We start from the raw sequence: 20,157 nt of genomic DNA, 5'->3' as shown, positions 1-20,157 counted from the left end.
TGTACCATAAATATTACACTGGGCATAAGCTAATACACCAATATACCACCCATACGGAAAATGCAGACCATAAACATTATGAAACAAGGGATCATATCATCACAATTCTCATGTAGAGCCACAAAACACCCTAATTCATGTTTAGTGTGGGATAAAATGCCATAAATAAGTAAATAAATATAAATTTTTAATGTTGAGCACCTGATTCTCGAAGTGGACATATTCCAAACACTACAATGAAAATAAAATGATCTTTTCTACCTTTGTTGTCTGGTGACTTTTTCTGATCATGCTGGCCCCGTATCTGATTCTGCTGCTATCTGTCCTCAGTGCACGTCAGGAAGTCATCTTCGTTAAATATCTCCCTGGCAACCCAGGACACCTCCAGCCAACCCCCCTGCTCTCCCAGCAGTAAGGTAAACAAATTAAACCAGAAACCAATTTCTACAACTGGTTACACAAGGCTAGAGGGCTTTCACTGCAGCTCCTGCTGTGAGGATGGAGGTAAATTAACAATTTAAACCCCTCAGGGCAGCGGAACTCCATAGCTGATCCATCCTGCTGCAGCAGGGGAGGCTTAGCCTCTCCAAGCCTCTCAATACCAGATGCCTATGCATCCATAGACTCATTAATAGTTGCATCTGCTTCATTAGCTTAATCTTCCCACAGCTCAGTCCCTCTCAATTCTCCATGGCTCCTTGTATCTGTTAGACACTTGGGTCAAAAGACAGCTGTGCTCCCCAGAGCCCTAGAACCCCCCTTTTCCCCTTTCTCCAGTGTGCAAAAATGAACAGAAATATGGCTCCAGGCTACATACTTTTTCATCTCTATCCCCTAGTTTTTATATTTGATTTTCATCTCTTTTTAATCTTTAGAAAGATTATTTTTGTAGTCTTCATTTACAACCAAACTAAAAAATTTAATTGCAGCTTTCCATATGGATTTATATTAAAATTATATATTGTGTTATGTACATTAATAATCTACAATACTTAGGCCAATAATTCTATATATACAATACCAAAATATCAGCACTGAAAACCAGCTACACACTTAAATTTAAGTACCATTTATAGAATAGCATTTAACACCAGGATCTGTGCTGATTTTTGGGCATGAAGATTAACACCAAGTTAAACCTGCTGTGTATACTCACACCTACATTGGGTGCGTATCGCTGTTATTCTGAATTACTGTGGCAAATTGGAGGAACAGCCCTGATCCACCTATAACCCTCCTATAGCCACACCCCCTTTTTGGATTTACAATTTAAATTTACATGCTTATCCTGGTGCTTAAGGAAGCATGTGCAAATTTAAATTAATACCAATTAGCAACAAAATTAGGGGTCTGTTTACAATACAGTGCTAGCAGCCGTCCATACGCTAGTTCCGACGTGCCCTATTCAAAGTGGGCTATATCGACACCAGTGCATGGACAGCTGCTAGCGCTACATAGTAAACAGGAGCATTTGTTTATGAGTACCTAATAATCAGCACTAATTGGCTCATTTGGCAATTAAATTGCATGTGCAAATTGGGAGTGTGCCAAAATTTGCTTTGGCAATGTTGGGTACCATATATAGAATTTGGGGGTTAGCGAAAATGGATATTACTGTAAGCAAAAAAAAAACATTACATTTGCTAGAAAAAGTAAACCTGCAGATTTTACCTGCCATGGCTTAAATTCCATTTTAAGACTATTTCCAAGTTGGGACTTTGCTGTATAAAAGCTGTGTAAAGCATGAGCCAGGGCGTAGATCATATTATAAAGATTATATGGGAAATTATCCGTATCAAGTCCTGTGCCATCAGTGTTAAACAGCGTCTTCGAAACTGTGATGTTTGCATGGTTTTTGAGCAAATCACAATTAAATACATCTTTGAATATAGATAAGAAATTTGGATCCAGGAATGTAGAGGAGTTGAGATTTTGGAAGCAATGTTCAGAACCTGGAATATCTCCTTTTGGGATTGAAAACCTTAGGGAGCCATTCAATGGAGTACATATTGCAGGTGCAGTATTAAGAGATATGCTATTAAGAGAAGAAGTCTCCACAGAGAAGATAAACAGTTTCATATCAGTAAATTTATCAGGGATGAGACAGAATACTTCTATTGTGAATATGTGTGTAGTGAGCATAATAATAACATTGGCCTTTGATTTGTAGATCTTGTTGAAAATCTCATGAATTCTTTTCACTATTCCTTTAGAAGAGGAAATCATAAAATTTGGAATAGATTCCAAAAAATCTACACAGCCCCCACCCCTGATAATCTGTCTCTTCAGTTCCTCACTGTACATTATATCAGTCTCATCAGTTGAGGTGAGAATCCCCACCCAACTCCATCCAAAGAGTCTCAGAAGTGGAGTCAAACCATGGTAATCAGAATAATCATTTGGAAAACTATGATACAAGTATGGGAACTCAACTTGTTCATTCAGTGATGTTTCTGTCAATCCATAACTGATCTAGGATGGAAAAGGTCAAAGGATTTCAACTTTATAGATTTTAACACTTATTTGAGAGACTTTATACAAAACACTCAATTTGTGCAGTGAATCAGACAATCCAATGAAGGGTCACATAGAAAAAATTAACCCATCTCTGTACAATTTATAGAATACTAGGGTTTTGTGTGTTAGAACTACTGTGCTAAGTAGCATGATATAATTTACACAACATGATATACACAACTTGTAGAACACATAAATGAAAGAGCGCATTTAACGATGAAGAGTATGGGTAGGTATAACTTTACAGAATACTGTGAGATACAAGCCACAGTGCCACATTTAGGTGTGAACATTTACCTCTGTCATTGATTTTGCTGTACAATTGTTATATTTCACCCCAAGTTTATAAACGTAAGTGAGTGCATTCTGCTCTCTGTATATCCATGGCGCAACTTGAAGGTGAAACATGGCCACATTAGGCTTTTAAAAAATGGCTTGTTTTGTTCTTCATAATACTAGTGTTTTTTAACTGTGGTATTCATATCTTTTTATCCATTTTATTTTGTTGGACAGACTGGATGGGCTGTTCAGGTCTTTATCTGCCGTCATTTACTGTGTTACTTTTACCAAGCTGTGGGAAAAATAGCACTGAGGTGGCCAATTGCAGAGGCTACCTTTACAACTGGGGGAAAAAGACTTCTTCCAGTGCAGGCCCATTTCCTGAGGAAGGCATTAAAGAATCTAGCGGTAACCTTCAGTGGTAGAAAACACAAAACAATTTTCTAGCCCGAGAAATGGTGTACGGTGGGGGACCCCACAATTATCTAAAATATGAACAGGTCAAAAAACGCAATACCAACATAAATGTTTATAAGTTGGAACATAAATTTTATGCGACCTATTTCAGAATTATAAACATTTATTGTTCTTGATGATGTCACAGAGTTAGGTGTCCATTGCTAGATTCATCATGGTTTTTTGATGGCACATCAACCAATCAAAAATTAAGGGGACTTTGATTTTTATGAACATAGACATGCACTCTATTTCTTAACTGAGTAGTACATATTTAATGTTTTAGCTCCGCCAACAACATGCCCAGACCACACGCCAATGACAGATGCATGCTTTTTTTTTGTTGTTTTAGATGATTATATCCCAAATGTTAAAAATTAATTAGCAAGATAATTCTTTTCAAATAGAAACTTGAAAACTGAAAAGTAATGAATAAAAGAAATTATAATTTATGTAACAAGTGGATTTTTCAGAGGGGCATTTTCAATGTGATGTCCAGGTCCAACTGAAGAATTGTTGGTGAAAAAAATCTAAATATTTTCACTCTTTACATAGCAATGTTCAAGTTGGAAAAACTGTCTATTTGTATGTTTCAAAAATTACTAATTTCTAGACATTTTTGTGCTCAGTATTTCTTTAGTTACTATTTTCAGAAACAAAATGTCCTAGAGAAAAATGTTCAAAAAGAATTCATAAGGAAGGCTGTGTGGCACCATTTCTAGTAATCTGGCCACACAGTCTTCCCAGAAAAGCAGAGGGGCAGTCTAATGGTCAGTGCAGTGGACTTTACAGAAAGGGATTCAGGTACAAATTCCACCTTTTTGTTTTTAGAGCCCTCCAGGACCACCTGTAGGCCTACTTTACTTAACTATACATCACTACAAAAGCCTTCATGTCTGATGGTGTCTCCTATCTATAGTTACAGTTGGTATTTTGTGGGTTTTGGAAGGCCCACAATTTCCACCACAAGTGTACTAGTTAGGGTGGGATATATACCTTGATCTCTTTCTCTATAGTCTGTGGTGCTCTAATAGAAGAGGCCATGATATTTGAAATGGTCACAGACCCTGGTATCTACATCTTTGAGGGGGGGGGGGGGGGCTGACAAGTGCAGTATTCTGAGAACCCGGGAATGTGGGTTCAACAAGCCACAGGACCGTCTATCACCCCAGGTATAAAATAAGTACCTGTATATAATATGTAAACCACTTTGATGATAACCATGGAAATTCAGTATATCAAATCCCATTACCCCATTTTCCCTCTCATGCCCCAATATCTCCAGTGGTCTGTTAAGCCAATCTTTTGAGATTTAAAAAGGTACATATAAAACAAAAATTCCCTAGATACTTTTATTTTGTTCCATTATCCCAGGAAAATATCCAAAGTCAGTATCCACCCAAATCCCACCTAAAACATGCCTCAGCACATTCCCAACACCACCACCACCCATCTTGTGAAATAGATTAAGTGCATAGAAATTAGTCTCAAATCTGAGTTTTGAAAATCACATAGAGGGGCATAATTGAACGAAAACGTCTATCTCCATGGGCGTTTATCTCCAAGAACGGGTCCGTGAAGGGGCAGACCGAACCGTATTTTCGCAAAAAATAGATGTCAATGTTTTATTCGACAATTTGTGAGCTGGGCGTTTTGTTTTTCAGTGATAATGGAAAATGAAAGCGCCCAGCTCAAAAACGAATAAATCCAAGGCATTTGTTCGTGGGAGGGGCCAGGATTCGTAGTGCACTGGTCCCCCTCACATGCCAGGACACCAACCAGGCACCCTAGGGAACACTTTTACAAAAACAAAAAAAAAGGTTAAAGAGCTCCCAGGTGCATAGCACCCTTCCCTTGTGTGTTGAGCCCCCCAAATCCCCCTCAAACCCCACTGCCCACAAGTCTACACCATTACTATAGCCCTAAGGGGTGAAGGGGGGCACCTACATGTGGGTACAGTGGGTTTGGGGGGTAGGACGACTAAGCATTAAGCAGCACAATTGTAACAGGTAGGGGGGGGGATGGGCCTGGGTCCACCTGCCTGAAGTCCACTGCACCCCCTAACAACTGCTCCAGGGACCTGCATACTGCTGCCAGGGAGGTGGGTATGACATTTGAGGGTGAAAATAAAAAGTTGTGAAACATCATTTTTTGTGGTGGGAGGGGGTTAGTGACCACTGGGGGAGTCAGGGGAGGTCATCCCCGATTCCCTCTGGTGGTCATCTGGTCATTTAGGGCACTTTTTGGGACCCTATTCACGAAAAAACAGGGTCCAGGAAAAGTGCCCTAAATTCTAGCTACAAACGCATACTTTTTTTCCATTATCGGTGAAATGCGCCCATCTCTGTTCGGCCGATAACCACGCCCCAGTTCCACCTTCGCCACACCTCTGACACGCCCCCATCAACTTTGTCCGCATCCGCGACGGAGTGCAGTTGAAAACGTCCAAAATCAGCTTTCGATTATACCGATTTATTCGTTTTGGGGAGATAAACGTCTATCTCCCGATTTGGGTCGCAACATAGGCGTTTTTCTCTTTCGATTATAAGCTGGATAGTAACATAGTAGATGACGGCAGAAAAAGACCTGCACGGTCCATCCAGTCTGCCCAAGAAGATAAATTCATATGTGCTACTTTTTTATTTGTACTGTCCTCTTCAGGGCACAGACCATATAAGTCTGCCCAGCACTATCCCTGCCTCCCACCACCGGCTCTGGCACAGACCGTATAAGTCTGCCCAGCACTATCCCCGCCGCCCAACCACCAGCCCCAGCACAGACCTTATAAGTCTGCCCAGCACTAGTCCCGCCTCCCAACCACCAGCCCCAGCACATACCGTATATGTCTGCCCAGCACTAGCCCCGCCTCCCAACCACCAGCTCTGCCACCCATTCTAGGCTAAGCTCCTGAGGATCCCTTCCTTCTGCATAGGATTCCTTTATGTTTATCCCACGCATGTTCCGTTACCGTTTTCATCTCCACCACCTCCCGCGGGAGGGCATTCCAAGCATCCACCACTCTCTCCGTGAAAAAATACTTCCTGACATTCTTCTTGAGTCTGCCCCCCTTCAATCTCATTTCATGCCCTCTTGTTCTACCGCCTTCCCATCTCAGGAAAAGGTTTGTTTGCGGATTAATACCTTTCAAATATTTGAACGTCTGTATCATATCACCCCTGTTCCTCCTTTCCTCCAAGGTATACATGTTCAGGTCCGCAAGTCTCTCCCCATACGTCTTGTAACGCAAATCCCATACCATCCTTGGAGCTTTTCTTTGCACCGCTTCAATTCTTTTTACATCCTTAGCAAGATACGGTATCCAAAACTGAACACAATACTCCAGGTGGGGCCTCACCAACGACTTGTACAGGGGCATCAACATCTCTTTTCTTCTGCTGGTCACACCTCTCTCTATACAGCCTAGTAACCTTCTAGCTACGGCCACCGCCTTGTCACACTGTTTCATCGCCTTCAGATCCTCAGATACTATCACCCCAAGATGCCTCTCCCCATCCGTACCTAGCAGACTCTCCCCGCCTAACACATAAGTCTCTCGTGGGTTTCTACTCCCTAAATGCATCACTTTGCATTTCTTCGCATTGAATTTTAATTGCCAAACCTTAGACCATTCTTCTAGCTTTTTCAGATCCTTTTTCATGTTTTCCACTCCCTCCGGGGTGTCCACTGTGTTACAAATCTTAGTATCATCCGCAAATAGGCAAACTTTACCTTCTAACCCTTCGGCAATGTCACTCACAAATATATTGAACAGAATCGGCCCCAGCACCGATCCCTGAGGCACTCCACTACTCACCTTTCCCTCCTCCGGGCGAACTCCATTCACCACCACCCTCTGGCGCCTGTCCGTCAACCAGTTCCTAATCCAGTTCACCACTTTGGGTTCTATCTTCAGCCCATCCAGTTTATTTAAGAGCCTCCTGTGGGGAACCGTGTCAAAAGCCTTGCTGAAATCTAAGTAGATTACGTCTATTGCACGTCCACGGTTCAATTCTCCGGTCACCCAATCAAAGAATTCAATGAGATTCATTTGGCACGATTTCCCTTTGGTAAAACCATGTTGTTTCGGATCTTGCAACTCATTTTCTTCCAGGAAATTCACTATCCTTTCCTTCAGCATCGCTTCCATTACTTTTCCAATAATCGAAGTGAGGCTTACCGACCTGTAGTTTCCAGCTTCTTCCCTATCACCACTTTTGTGAAGAGGGACCACCTCCGCCGTTCTCCAATCCCTCGGAACCTCTCCCATTTCTAACGATTTATTAAACAAATCTTTAAGAGGACCCGCCAGAACCTCTCTGAGCTCCCTCAATATCCTGGGGTGGATCCCATCTGGTCCCATGGCTTTGTCCACCTTTAGTTTTTCTAGTTGTTGATACACACTCTCTTCCGTGAACGGTGCTATATCCACTCCATTCTCAAATGAACTTTTGCCAGTCCATCGTGGTCCTTCTCCCAGATTTTCTTCAGTAAAAACAGAACAAAAGTATCTATTTAGCAAATTTGCCTTTTCTTCATCATTATCTACATAGCGGTTTGCAGTATCTTTTAGTCTCACAATTCCCTTTTAGTCATTCTCCTTTCACTAATATACCTGAAGAAATTTTTGTCACCCCTCTTTACCTTTCTAGCCATTTGTTCTTCCGCTTGCGCTTTCACCAGACGTACCTCTCTCTTGGCTTCTTTCAGTTTCCTCCAGTATTCCAGTTTTTTTTTTTTTTGTATTTCTGGAATGCGAACTCTTTAGCCTTTATTTTCTCAGCCACTTGCTTGGAGAACCATAGTGGTTTCCTTTTTCTCTTGCTTTTATTTACTTTCCTTACATAAAGGTTTGTGGCCCCTATTTATAGCTTCTTTCAGCCTGGACCACTGTCCTTCCACTTCTCGTACGTCCTCTCAGCCCATCAGCTCCTTCCTTAGGTATTCCCCCATTTTACTAAAGTCAGCACGCTTGAAATCCAGGACTTTGAGTTTTGAGTGGCAACCCTCCTCTTCAGCCGTCATATCAAACCAAACAATTTGATGGTCACTGCCACCCAGGTGGGCACCCACTCGGACATTTGACACGCTATCCGCATTTGTGAGCACCAGATCCAGCGTCGCTCCCTCCCTCATGGGTTCCATGACCATTTGTCTGAGCAGAGCACTTTGGAAAGCATCCACAATCTCTCTACTTTTTTCCGATTCCGCAGACGGAACCTTCCAATCTACATCCGGCAGATTGAAATCTCCCAGCAACAGCACCTCTCTCTTCTTTCCCAACTTTTGAGTATCTGCGATCAGGTCTTTATCTAATTCTTCCAATTGTGTTGGAGGTCTGTAGACAACACCCATATCGCTTCTTCCTTACCCCAGGTCCCTGTCATTTCGGTTGCTGTGATATCACTTCTCACATATAGAGCTACTCCTCCACCTTTACGACCCTCTCTATCCTTCCTAAATAGATTATAGCCTGGTATGTTTGCATCCCATTCATGGGAACCATTGAGCCATGTCTCTGTGATTGCAACAACGTCTAAGTCTGCCTCCAACATCAGGGCTTGAAGGTCATAAACTTTGTTGCCAAGACTGCGAGCATTTGTGGTCATCACTTTCCATTTACATTTACATTTCCTGGTATGTGTTTCAACATTTGATATTTTGGTGTGTTTTCTGTCCTTGGGTCCCTCCATATCTTTTTGTTCCACCTTAATTTCTTTTGCTGTTTCTTCTGGCTCAGTTCTATTTTTAGGAACCTCACAGAGCTCTAATGGAGCAAAAGAATTCTGTAGGGGTAACACTAGTGAGGGTGTATGCCTCTGTGTCACATGACGAAGTCTGCCTGAGCCTACTGTGAACCATCTATTCTTAGGTGGTTTTATCCTTTGAGGCAGTGGTGTGAATTTGGTTTGATTTTGTGCAGTCTTAGAAGTTGCTTTAAGTGCATCTAATTCCTGCTTTAATTTACTGACCTCTTGTTTTAAACTAGCGAGCTGATTACAGATAGGACAAGCCTTAAGTTTCCAGATGATTGGCCTTGAAACTAAAGCTCCACAATTATTACAGAGAATAAAAGTCATCTTGATTTGTTGAATGGGTATGAATAGGTATTTTATGATGAGGCTTGACAGTGTACAAGATTAACTTTACTCCTCAGCAATTTGAGACAGCTGTAATTCGGGTGGAGTTAAGTTGTGATAAGTAGTATAGTTAGAATAGGGATTTAGGAAGTGTCAGTCTTGGGGTGGGTGGGTATAAACCTAAACTTGTGGAATGTGTTTGCTGTAAAACCTATCTTAGGCCTGTATTAAGCCTCTTTTCTACAAAGCTGATTGGGACAAGGGGAAGACAAGGATAGTAGGTAGAGATGTGCAAAAAAACCACAGTTCTAGGGTAGGAAAAGCCACAAATATAGCCAGCACAAATCTTATCTGAGTTTCTCCCAGCCAGAGACCAGCAACACAGCTCTCCACAGAAAACACACTTGTGCTTTTAAAATGGCTGCAGAAAAAAAAAAAAACAGGTGAACTGAGATAGATGGGGTGGGGGAAGGAAGGAGCTCAGAAACTTGGCAAAAGAAAGATTTCTAATACTTGCTGGCAGTTTGAAATCAGAAATCTAGTTTTCAGATTCACAGATATCAATAAACCAGTTTGAAACACAGTCAGATTATACAATCTTGGACATCTCCCATAAAAAAACGTCCATCTGGGGCTTTGTGCAACATTAGAGATAATGTTTTTTTTTTTGTTTTTTTAAATCAGCACCTAGGTATATTAATTTCCTTCAAGAAATGTGTACCAATTCAATGCTGTAGAAAAACATTACTTTCCTCCAACATAAATGCTAGCTGTCTGATAATGAACTGGGGTGGTCAGAGTTGAAGCATTGACATTGGGTAAAACAGAACCCAGTATATAATGCCAGTAGGTAAACACAAGCTCACAATGACAGTCCAATTTCAGGGCTGACCCAAAAGTACATTCAGACTATGAACTGATAGCAAACTGAATAACATTGGGCATGTGTTTTTGCTTTCTTAACTTTATCAGTTTTGCTATCTAGTTAATAGTCTGGTTAAAGCAGCTAAATAGTTAACCTTTGGTAATGTTAATGCTCTGCTATGTTCTGACCAAGAACTGTCTGGATACCACCAAGGTGGTCAGAGAAAACTTTCAACAACAGCACCATCTCATCAGTGACTGTGAATATCCTTCTTAATAACACTTACAGTATAGGATTAGCAACACCTGCAAATCTGCTAAATGCCTTTGAGTATCACCCCTAGAATTAACATTCGATATACTAGGGAGTTCTACATATGGTGCCTAACAGTATGTGCTATTTCTGCATGATTGTTTGGCATGGAAAAGCATTAGAACAGAAGCAAGACACCAAAAAGGGTCAAAAACTGCAGATCCACACAGAACTATACCTACATGCTCTGTTATTTAATAGCGCCTATTAAAGATGGGATGGAAATGGTCAGGTCAGAGTCCTTCCCTTAAAATACACACAGTGTTAAAGAATTACTGGGATCCACATCCTATTTTCACACTGGCATTTACACCTGGTTTCAGTTGATATAAATCCTCATGCCCAAAGTTGGGCATGAATTATGGAACTATTGCTATTCTATAAAAGGTCCCATCCTTAAGTGCCCTTTACAGAATACAATTTAGCACTATTTGTTTTCAACACCAATTTTTTGGCGCTATATATATATATATATATATATATATATATATATATATATATATAAACTAGCCCATAATATAGACAAAGGCCAAGAGAAGTCTACATCAACATATCTCAGAAGAAATTTACTCAATTATTAACCTTGTCTTTGGCTTTCTTAATTCTCTTTGGGATCTACAAGTGATAGATTATTAGAAAATAACCAAAGTTACAAGTACTGTATATTTCTCAGTATTATTAAGAGATGATTGAAGAAAAATTAAGAAGAAAAATTCACTAAAGCTGTAATACAACCATATATTGGCAATATTTAGTTTAATCCCTGCAAACAAATTTAGGTTATTTCTGCCAATTTCTTGTGAATCATTGTGACTTATCCAAGGCATACTTTTCTGTAAGGAATTTCCTGTGAATTCTGTTCAGAGATTCATGAGAATTTGACAAGTGTTGAATTATTTCAATTCTAATATCCCAGTAAGATATCAAACCAAGAAACCCAACAGCAATAATCCAGGATAACAAAAGATGAACAGGGGAAAAGAGAAATTAACACACCAACATTTTAGAGATTATAAACTGAGACTGGTTGTTGCTATACCTGTGGGTATCTATAGATCCCTGTGAGTCTGGCAACTGCATGTGATGCCAATGAAGGGAGGCTTCCAATGAAACCCACAATATGGCTCTTCGGATAACATGTATAGCCTGGAACGAATTCTTTGTTTCCAGATAATATGCTCAGAATACCACACAGTGAAAACCAAGCATCAGAGCAGGAGTCAATGATATGGAAGCCCAGGGTGATATTGGGTAAGATTTCTACATTTTGGTTGATCTCCTTAATGGCAATAATAAAGGTCGAGAGATGTTGAAGGTGACTGAAGGGATCGACTCTGTGAGTAAACAAACACATCTGAGAAGCGTAAGCTATATATAAACTATACAACTATGATGTCATATCATACCTTATGCTATGAGTTTATCTTGTTGGTAACACTGGATGGACCAAACAGGTCACTATCTGATGTCATCTACTATGTTACTATATAAATTTATACTAACTCAATATATTCCTGTTTTACAGGAACCCCTCCTTCTCCACTACCAAAATATATCCAGCAATTCTGCCACTGAATCTAAGCTAAACCCTGGAAGATCTTATATTTGTGTAGTACTGAGATCTTCCAAAGATCTGCTGAAACATATTAATCATTAACTGCTTAACCCCTGAATATTTTTTGTTACATTTGTACCCCGCACTTTCCCACTCATGGCACGCTCAATGTGGCTTACATATTATATACAGTTCCTTATTTGTACCTGGGGCAATGGAGGGTTAAGTGACTTGCCCAGAGTCACAAGGAGCTGCCTGTGCCTGAAGTGGGAATCGATCCCAGTTCTCCAGGACCAAAGTCCACCACCCTAACCACTAGGCCACTCCTATGCAAGCATACACTCAATTCTAACTTGCAGTAATGGTTGATCTTTCCATGAAGGATCATAAGCCTCTCACTGCTTCATTGCCTTCAGTAAGACATCATGCACCAGGCTATTTTGGGACTTGGGGTTAGAAGCAGGGATGGAACTCATGAAAGCTTAAAGTCAAAAGCAGCCCAAGAGTTCCAATAAGATTGAAACAGGATATTACTATGCAAAGCAGAGAGCTCTGTTTGGGAAATACGTAGAGGACAATGGTTTAAAAAGATCAGGTAAAAAACCCGGGTTAGAGTTATTTTGGGATCATTTTTTCTGTAATTTGGCAACATATGTGCATAAATAGCATGTTGTAATATCCTGACAGGAGTAAAGGAATGTGCATTGACATAATGGCTTGTCCCTTCTGGTAGATGAATACATAAGTGTGGTCAGAGTTTGCAAGTACACAAGTAGATTTTAAAATATGCTATATGTGTAAATATTGTAGGGATAGACATTTAGTCCAGCATTCAGGCAGATGTAAGTATTTACATCTCCAATGTAGGTGCGATTTCTACCTCATGAGATCCTCATACAGCTTAAGCTGCTTCTGAGATAGATTTTCATTCAGGCAACTTTAGGAAGTTAAACACATATGTAAAAGTATAAATGGCTTAATAAATTATTCTTTCTATACAGCATGTCTTGCTATCATTATGTGAACAACAGAAAACAACTGACAAGGCAATGTGGTGCTATGATATCTTTTGTGCAGACCATGCCATTTCCTGGTATACCACTTGAGGTCTTCCATATTTTGGAGCAGGAATAATCAAGGTCAATTATTTCCTATAACAATCTATACAATGGCTATTTACTTTTCAACCAGTTTTGATGATATCTTCTTTCTTGCTTTAAATGCTTTTGGCCAGTTGATATACTGCTGTTATTAATTACTAATCGGTAATTCACAAATAGAGAAGTTGAATGATCCAGCCAGGCTTATGGGAGACTTATTAATGAAAACAAAAACCAACAAAGAGTGGAGAAACAGGATCCGCTACGTGGATAAAAATAGAACAGCAAAAAAGTAGCGAGAGCAACACAACACTTCCAAGACACCATGGGTACGAGTAATAAAATGTTTAATTAGAAGAAAATTTAAAAAGACTCGACACGTAGCCGTGTATTGGCGAAAAATGCCTGCTTCAGGAGTCTACAAGTAAAGAGAGGTATACAATTATAATACATTCAAATAAATAGAACCTAGAACAGTCATATAAACAGCAGTACACAAAAATGCATAAACTTAGAACAATCATATAAATGGTAATGACTGATAAAACAATAAGTTTAAAAAAAACGGAGACATAAAAACCATGTATTGAAAAGATAAACATCCAAAGAAACTGTAAATCACATGAGAACAAAAAGATGAAATTAAAGAAACTCTAAATTGGACCATGAAATAAATAACAGTATAAAATTGTAAAAAAACAGAACTGTAGTTTCATTCTGTTTTTTTACAATTTTATACTGTTATTTATTTCATGGTCCAATTTAGAGTTTCTTTAATTTCATCTTTTTGTTCTCATGTGATTTACAGTTTCTTTGGATGTTTATCTTTTCAATACATGGTTTTTATGTCTCCGTTTTTAAAAAAAATCTTATTGTTTTATCAGTGATTACTATTTATATGACTGTTCTAGGTTCTATTTATTTGAATGTATTATAATTGTGTACCTCTCTTGATTTGTAGACTCCTGAAGCAGGTGTTTTTCGCGAAAACACGGCTCCGTGTCGAGTCTTTTTAAATTTTGTTCTAATTAAACATTTTATTACTCGTACCCACGGTGTCTTGAGAGTGTCGTGTTCATCTTGCTACTTTTTTGCTGTTCTTATAGATTTATTAATAAGACAGATCCCACTTTGAAGATTTGTCTCCCTGCAGGTGCTTTTTAGAGTTAGAATTATCTGGACTTTCAAATACTGGTTCATATTTGATTATTTTTTACTATAATTGTGGAAATTCTTTTGAAGAAGTATATAGGGTTTATTTGTTTTAGCAAAAACAGTAGATCTCAAAACTCCAAGGTGTGCAAGATGTACATTTATTCACACTAAAATAATACCTAAATAATTAAAAGCCCAACATGGTCATGTTTCATATGCAAAAATCATAAATAATTGTTAACCATTCATCCTTAACAATACATACCTAGTGGTGTTGACATACTGGTTTTAAACTACTAAAAACGAAAGAGAAATTATAAACTTTTTGAAGATAATTGAAAAATAAATAAATAGTAAAAATTACATACTAAATAATATTGTGATTGTGCTATGATAGAGGCATCCTATTGATTCTCTGAAAACAGCATATGGGACAGAGGAGATAATACACTTATCAAAATAAATGTACTTCTATTCCCATTTGTCAGAGTTAAGGCACATATCTTCCTCAAAATTTACAAAGTCAAATGAAACCTCATTACAGCAAAGTACTAGTGTTTCACCTACTTAATACATAATGTTCCACTTACTGATAGCTACAGCAAAACCCACAATATCAGAAAGCAAAGCAAATAATTCTACCAACCACATTTCCAAAAGCACAAAAATGGTAGTGAATGTAACAGAACACAGATACAGCTTAATAAAAGATCCTCAAGGAGTTAAAGCAAATAAAAAACTTAGAGCCCTGTTTACCAAGGTGTGCTTGAGCCACGCTAGCGTTTTTAGTGCACATTAAAAACATTAGCACACACTATCCATGTAGATGGCCATAATATGCACGGTTAGCATGTGCTACAAATGCTACTGCACCTTGGTAAATAGGTCCCTTAATATGTAAAGCCGTGAAAACAAGGTACGACCACCTAAACTTCCGGAAATCACTAAAAACCAACTTGTTCAAAAAGGCATACCCCACCAATCCTACCTAAGTGCCTAAACCCTGCATCACAATGAAACCAAAGCCTGTAATGAACATTGCATAACTCTTCCTATCCATGATTCCCCCAATGAGTTTATAACACGTGAACCTTATTCGACCACATCACTTTGTATTTGTTTCTTTACCGGAGATGGCGAATGCCATTACGGTACTATGTAAGCCACATTGAGCCTGCAAATAGGTGGGAAAATGTGGGATACAAATGTAACATATAAATAAAATAAATAAATGTTCCAATTGCTGATAGCTAGAGCAAACTCAACAAAAGCAAAAAGCAATACAAACAGTTCTATCAAACGTAATTCCAATATTGCTATGAGGATCCTTTATTAAACCAGCTGTTGATGTGCTTTGGTAGGTTAACCACTGTTGCTGCTGCTGCTTTTGATGGGAGAAGTATATGTGAATGATTCGTCTCTTAGCACTATTTGAAATATGTTTGAAAGAACTGTTTGTATTGCTTTTGTGACATTTTCTATAGCTATTAGCAAGTGGAACATTATATATTAAGTATTTGAGACACTAGTACTTTGTTGTAATGAAGTTTAATTGACTTTGTAAACTTTGAGGAAGATGTGTGCCTTAACTCTAGAGAGTCCATCTTTTATCAGACATGTGTGAATAGAAGCGCATTCATTTAATAAGTATATTATCTCCTTTTTCCCATAGGCTGTTTTGACAGGATAAATGTAGGATGCCTCTATCATAGCACTATCACAATAATATTTAGGGTCTTGTTTACTAAGGTGTGCTAGTGTTTTTAGCATGTGCTAAATGTTAGATTTGTCCATATATTCCTATGAGTGACTTAGCATTTAGCACATGCTAATCAGCGCATGCTAAAAATGCTAACGTGCCCTTTACCACGGCTTACGAAACAGGGCCCTTAGTGTGTAATTTTTTTTTTTTTTCAGTGATCTTCTATAAGTTTATAATTTCTTTTTTGTTTTCAGTAGTATAAAACCAGTAGGTGAAACGTTTTATCAACATCACTGTGATACGTATTGTTTAAGATATATTTATTTAAGGCATAGCATACACACGGATGGTTAATAATTATGTTTTTACATATGGTCTGTATTATAATTATTTAAGATATTCTTTGATTTTATCATTTATACTAATATGTTTTTTTATGCTTATTGATATTTCTGTTTCAAGCCCCTGACACAGCCTTTGAGAGGGTTAGACATGGCTGTGTCGGGATTTTAATTATGCATTTATTATTTTAGTGGTGAATAAATTGAACATTTTGTACATTTTGAACATCTTAGGGTTTTTTTTTTCAAGATCTAATGCTTCTTTTTTCCATGATGGATCAATTTGATATTTGTTTTCTTGAGTTTTTTTGTTTTTGCATGAGTCCTAAAAGTGGGGAAGTGGGCTATAAGCTAATATAAATATACTTAGACCACAGTCACTAACACTAGTTACATTTTCTACATTGCCTACAGATGATCCAGGTCACGAAGTTGGCAACTTCATAGGCAGGACCCAAACTTCAATTTCTTGAATAGTTTCAGAAAATGTTATGATTTGCTTATTTATAAAAGATTAAAATGCTGTTCTTTAAGGCATAAGTACATAAGTAATGCCATACTGGGAAAAGACCAAGGGTCCATCGAGCCCAGCATCTTGTCCACGACAGCGGCCAATCCAGGCCAAGGGCACCTGGCAAGCTTCCCAAACGTACAAACATTCTATACATGTTATTCCTGGAATTTTTGATTTTTCCAAGTCCTTTTAGTAGCGGTTTATGGACTTGTCCTTTAGGAAACCGTCCAACCCCTTTTTAAACTCTGCTAAGCTAACCGCCTTCACCACATTTTCCGGCAATGAATTCCAGAGTTTAATTACACGTTGGGTGAAGAAAACGTTTCTCCGATTTGTTTTAAATTTACTACACTGTAGTTTAATCGCATGCCCCCTAGTCCTAGTATTTTTGGAAAGCATGAACAGATTCTTCACATCCACCGGTTCCACTCCACTCATTATTTTATATACCTCTATCATGTCTCCCCTCAGCCGTCTCTTCTCCAAGCTGAATAGCCCTAGCCTCCTTAGTCTTTCTTCATAGGGAAGTTGTCCCATCCCCGCTATCATTTTAGTTGCCCTTCGCTGCACCTTTTCCAATTCTACTATATCTTTCTTGAGATGCGGCGACCAGAATTGAACACAATACTCAAGGTGCGGTCGCACCATGGAGCGATACAATGGCATTATAACATCCTCACACCTGTTTTCCATACCTTTCCTAATAATACCCAACATTCTATTCGCTTTCCTAGCCGCAGCAGCACACTGAGCAGAAGGTTTCAGTGTGTTATCGACAACGACACCTAGATCTCTTTCTTGGTCCGTAACTCCTAACGTGGAACCTTGCATGACGTAGCTATAATTCGGGTTCTTTTTTCCCACATGCATCACCTTGCACTTGCTCACATTAAACGTCATCTGCCATTTAGCCGCCCAGTCTCCCAGTCTCGTAAGGTCTTTTAAGGAAGAGAACAGTTAGCATAAATCTGTTGAATGTTAGTGATCTGTTGAGTCAAGACTCTGGAGGAATCTACTTTATTAAGTGTGCACTCTCTTGGTAGACTTGTGTATTTTTGTCATGCATAATAGTGAAAGTTTTTACTTTGTTTCAGATGATTCTATGTAAAAAAATGCAAGTTAATACTTACAATCTGCAGGATTCAGTTTCATTGATGTTTCTAAAGTTTAAGGATGTCTTCCATGCAGGGTGGCTGATCTTAATTATTCCACCCAAGATCAGGTCACCTTCCTGAAAGTAGCTGTTTTCTGGATGATAACCTTGCTCATTCATAAGGTTAGTTGTCTGGCATCGGCTAACTATTGCATACACTGTCATCAAGACCTTACTCAATCCTAGAAATAAGAGACATAAAATCATTTTCTCAATCAAAAGTCTTCTGTGCCAGCTCTAGTTGTATCTACATCAAAGCTTTTTTGTAACTTTGTCTTAACAGAGTCATCCTTTACCGAATGCAGAAGGAATACAGAGCTGCCCCTTAAAATAATGTGTTCTGCTGTCTCCCTTGACTCCAGTGATTTGTTACTTGGTCTGAACAAAAATCTATTTCAGGAGAAAGTATTATTAGTTTCTCTGTCCTTGGTCCATGGTGCCCTCTAATTGCAGGCCACATGTATATAAAAATACAGAGCTGTGATGATACATTGGTTCAGGTCTCCTGTGGACTGGTCTAAAATAGAGTAATATAATTGTCCATTTCAGCTAATTCAATAGAGGGAAACATGAACTTCTTAACTTGTTATTGATCCTGTGTTCCAATAATTATGTTTGAGCGAAGAATGACACTGTGAATGAGAAAGTTGAGAAAAACAACTCTCAGAAAATGTCACCATACCATACCATCATTTGGTTACTTTAAAGGGTTCTCTAAGAAAGAGAAATATTTAGAATCATTTTCTTTTCATCAACAACTTTGCACAACTTCTTCTCACCCTCATGCATATTCAGTCACATCTCACTCTTACGCTTTTACAAACAGCTCCATTTTTCAGTAACCTTTTAAACACTTGCAATTTCTATATATCAAAATAACAATCTGTCAAGTTCAGCCATAATCCAATATGTTGATTTTTAGCTGCCCAAAAGTCCCCACACTGAGAGCAGGACTCTAAATTGCATAACATACAGTGAGGGGCATAATCAAATGTGAACGCCCATCTCCATGGGAGTCTATCTCCGAGAACGGGTACGTGAAGGGGCGGGACAGACCGTATTTTCGAAAAAAATGGGCGTCCATCTTTTTTTTTTTGATAATACGGTTTGTGCCGGGCTAATGCATCGGATTTGTGCGGATTTGAGCTGGGCGGTTTCGTTTTTCAGCGATAATGGAAACCAAAGGTGCCCAGCTCAAAAACGAACAAATCCAAGGCATTGGGTCGTGGGAGGGGCCAGGATTCGTAGTGCACTGGTCCCCCTCACATGCCAGGACAACAACCGGGCACCCTAGGGGGCACTTGTAAGAATTAAAAAAAAAGTAAAATACTTCCCAAGTAGATAGCTCCCTTTCCTTGGGTGCTGAGCCCCCCCAAATCCCCCCAAAAACCACTGCCCACAACTCTACACCATTACACGTATGGCTGAAGGGAGCCACCTAGATGTGGGAACAGTGGGTTTTGGGGGCAGTTTTGAGGGCTCCCATTTACCACCACAAGTGTAACAGGTAGGAGGGAAGGGCCTGGGTCCACCTGGCTGATGTCCACTGCACCCACTAACAACTGCTCCAGGGACCTGCATACTGCTGTGATGGAGCTGGGTATGGCATTTGAGGCTGGCATACAGGCTGGAAAAAAAGTTCTTAAAGTTGTTTTTTTTTTTTGGTGGGAGGGGGTTAGTGACCACTGGGGGAGTCAGGGGTGGTCGTCCCCGATTCCCTCCGGTGGTCATCTGGTCATTTAGGGCACTTTTTTGGGACTTGTTCGTGAAAAAAGGGTCCAAAAAAGTGACCCAAATTTGCGCTAAAAACGCCTTTCTTTTTTTGATTATCGGCCGAAGGCACCCATCTCTCCTCAGCCAATAAACACGCCCCAGTCCCGCCTTCACCATACCTCTGACACGTCACCGTCAACTTTGCCCATTTCCGCGATAGATTGCAGTTGAAGACGCCCAAAATTGGCTTTCGATTATACCGATTTGGGCACCCACGGGAGAAAGACACCCATCTCCCAATTTGGGTCAAAATATGGGCGTCTTTCTCTTTCGAAAATAAGGCTGATTGTGTTAAAAATGCAAGACAACATGTAAAATCTTATATCAACGTAAATGTCTAATATTAATATGCAAATAA

At 39.3% G+C, this 20,157-nt stretch overlaps 1 protein-coding gene across 1 annotated transcript in view; it reads right to left on the bottom strand.

Annotated features, from left to right (window-relative positions):
* The window catches only part of LOC115458248 (vomeronasal type-2 receptor 26-like), a 50,954-nt gene extending 31,006 nt beyond the window's left edge, over positions 1-19,948 (bottom strand). The window contains exons 1-5 of the mRNA XM_030188111.1: positions 19,933-19,948; positions 18,004-18,208; positions 12,942-12,998; positions 11,546-11,840; positions 1,672-2,472 (exon numbers count right to left, since the gene is read on the bottom strand). Coding sequence (XP_030043971.1) covers positions 1,672-2,472; positions 11,546-11,840; positions 12,942-12,998; positions 18,004-18,208; positions 19,933-19,948 — 1,374 coding nt within the window. The remainder of the gene's footprint in view (positions 1-1,671; positions 2,473-11,545; positions 11,841-12,941; positions 12,999-18,003; positions 18,209-19,932) is intronic.
* Between the last annotated feature and the right edge of the window lie 209 nt (positions 19,949-20,157).

Source organism: Microcaecilia unicolor, chromosome 14, assembly GCF_901765095.1.
Source record: "Microcaecilia unicolor chromosome 14, aMicUni1.1, whole genome shotgun sequence".
In the NCBI taxonomy this organism is placed as follows: Eukaryota; Metazoa; Chordata; class Amphibia; order Gymnophiona; family Siphonopidae; genus Microcaecilia; species Microcaecilia unicolor.
This window is presented reverse-complemented; position numbering and strand designations above follow the sequence as displayed.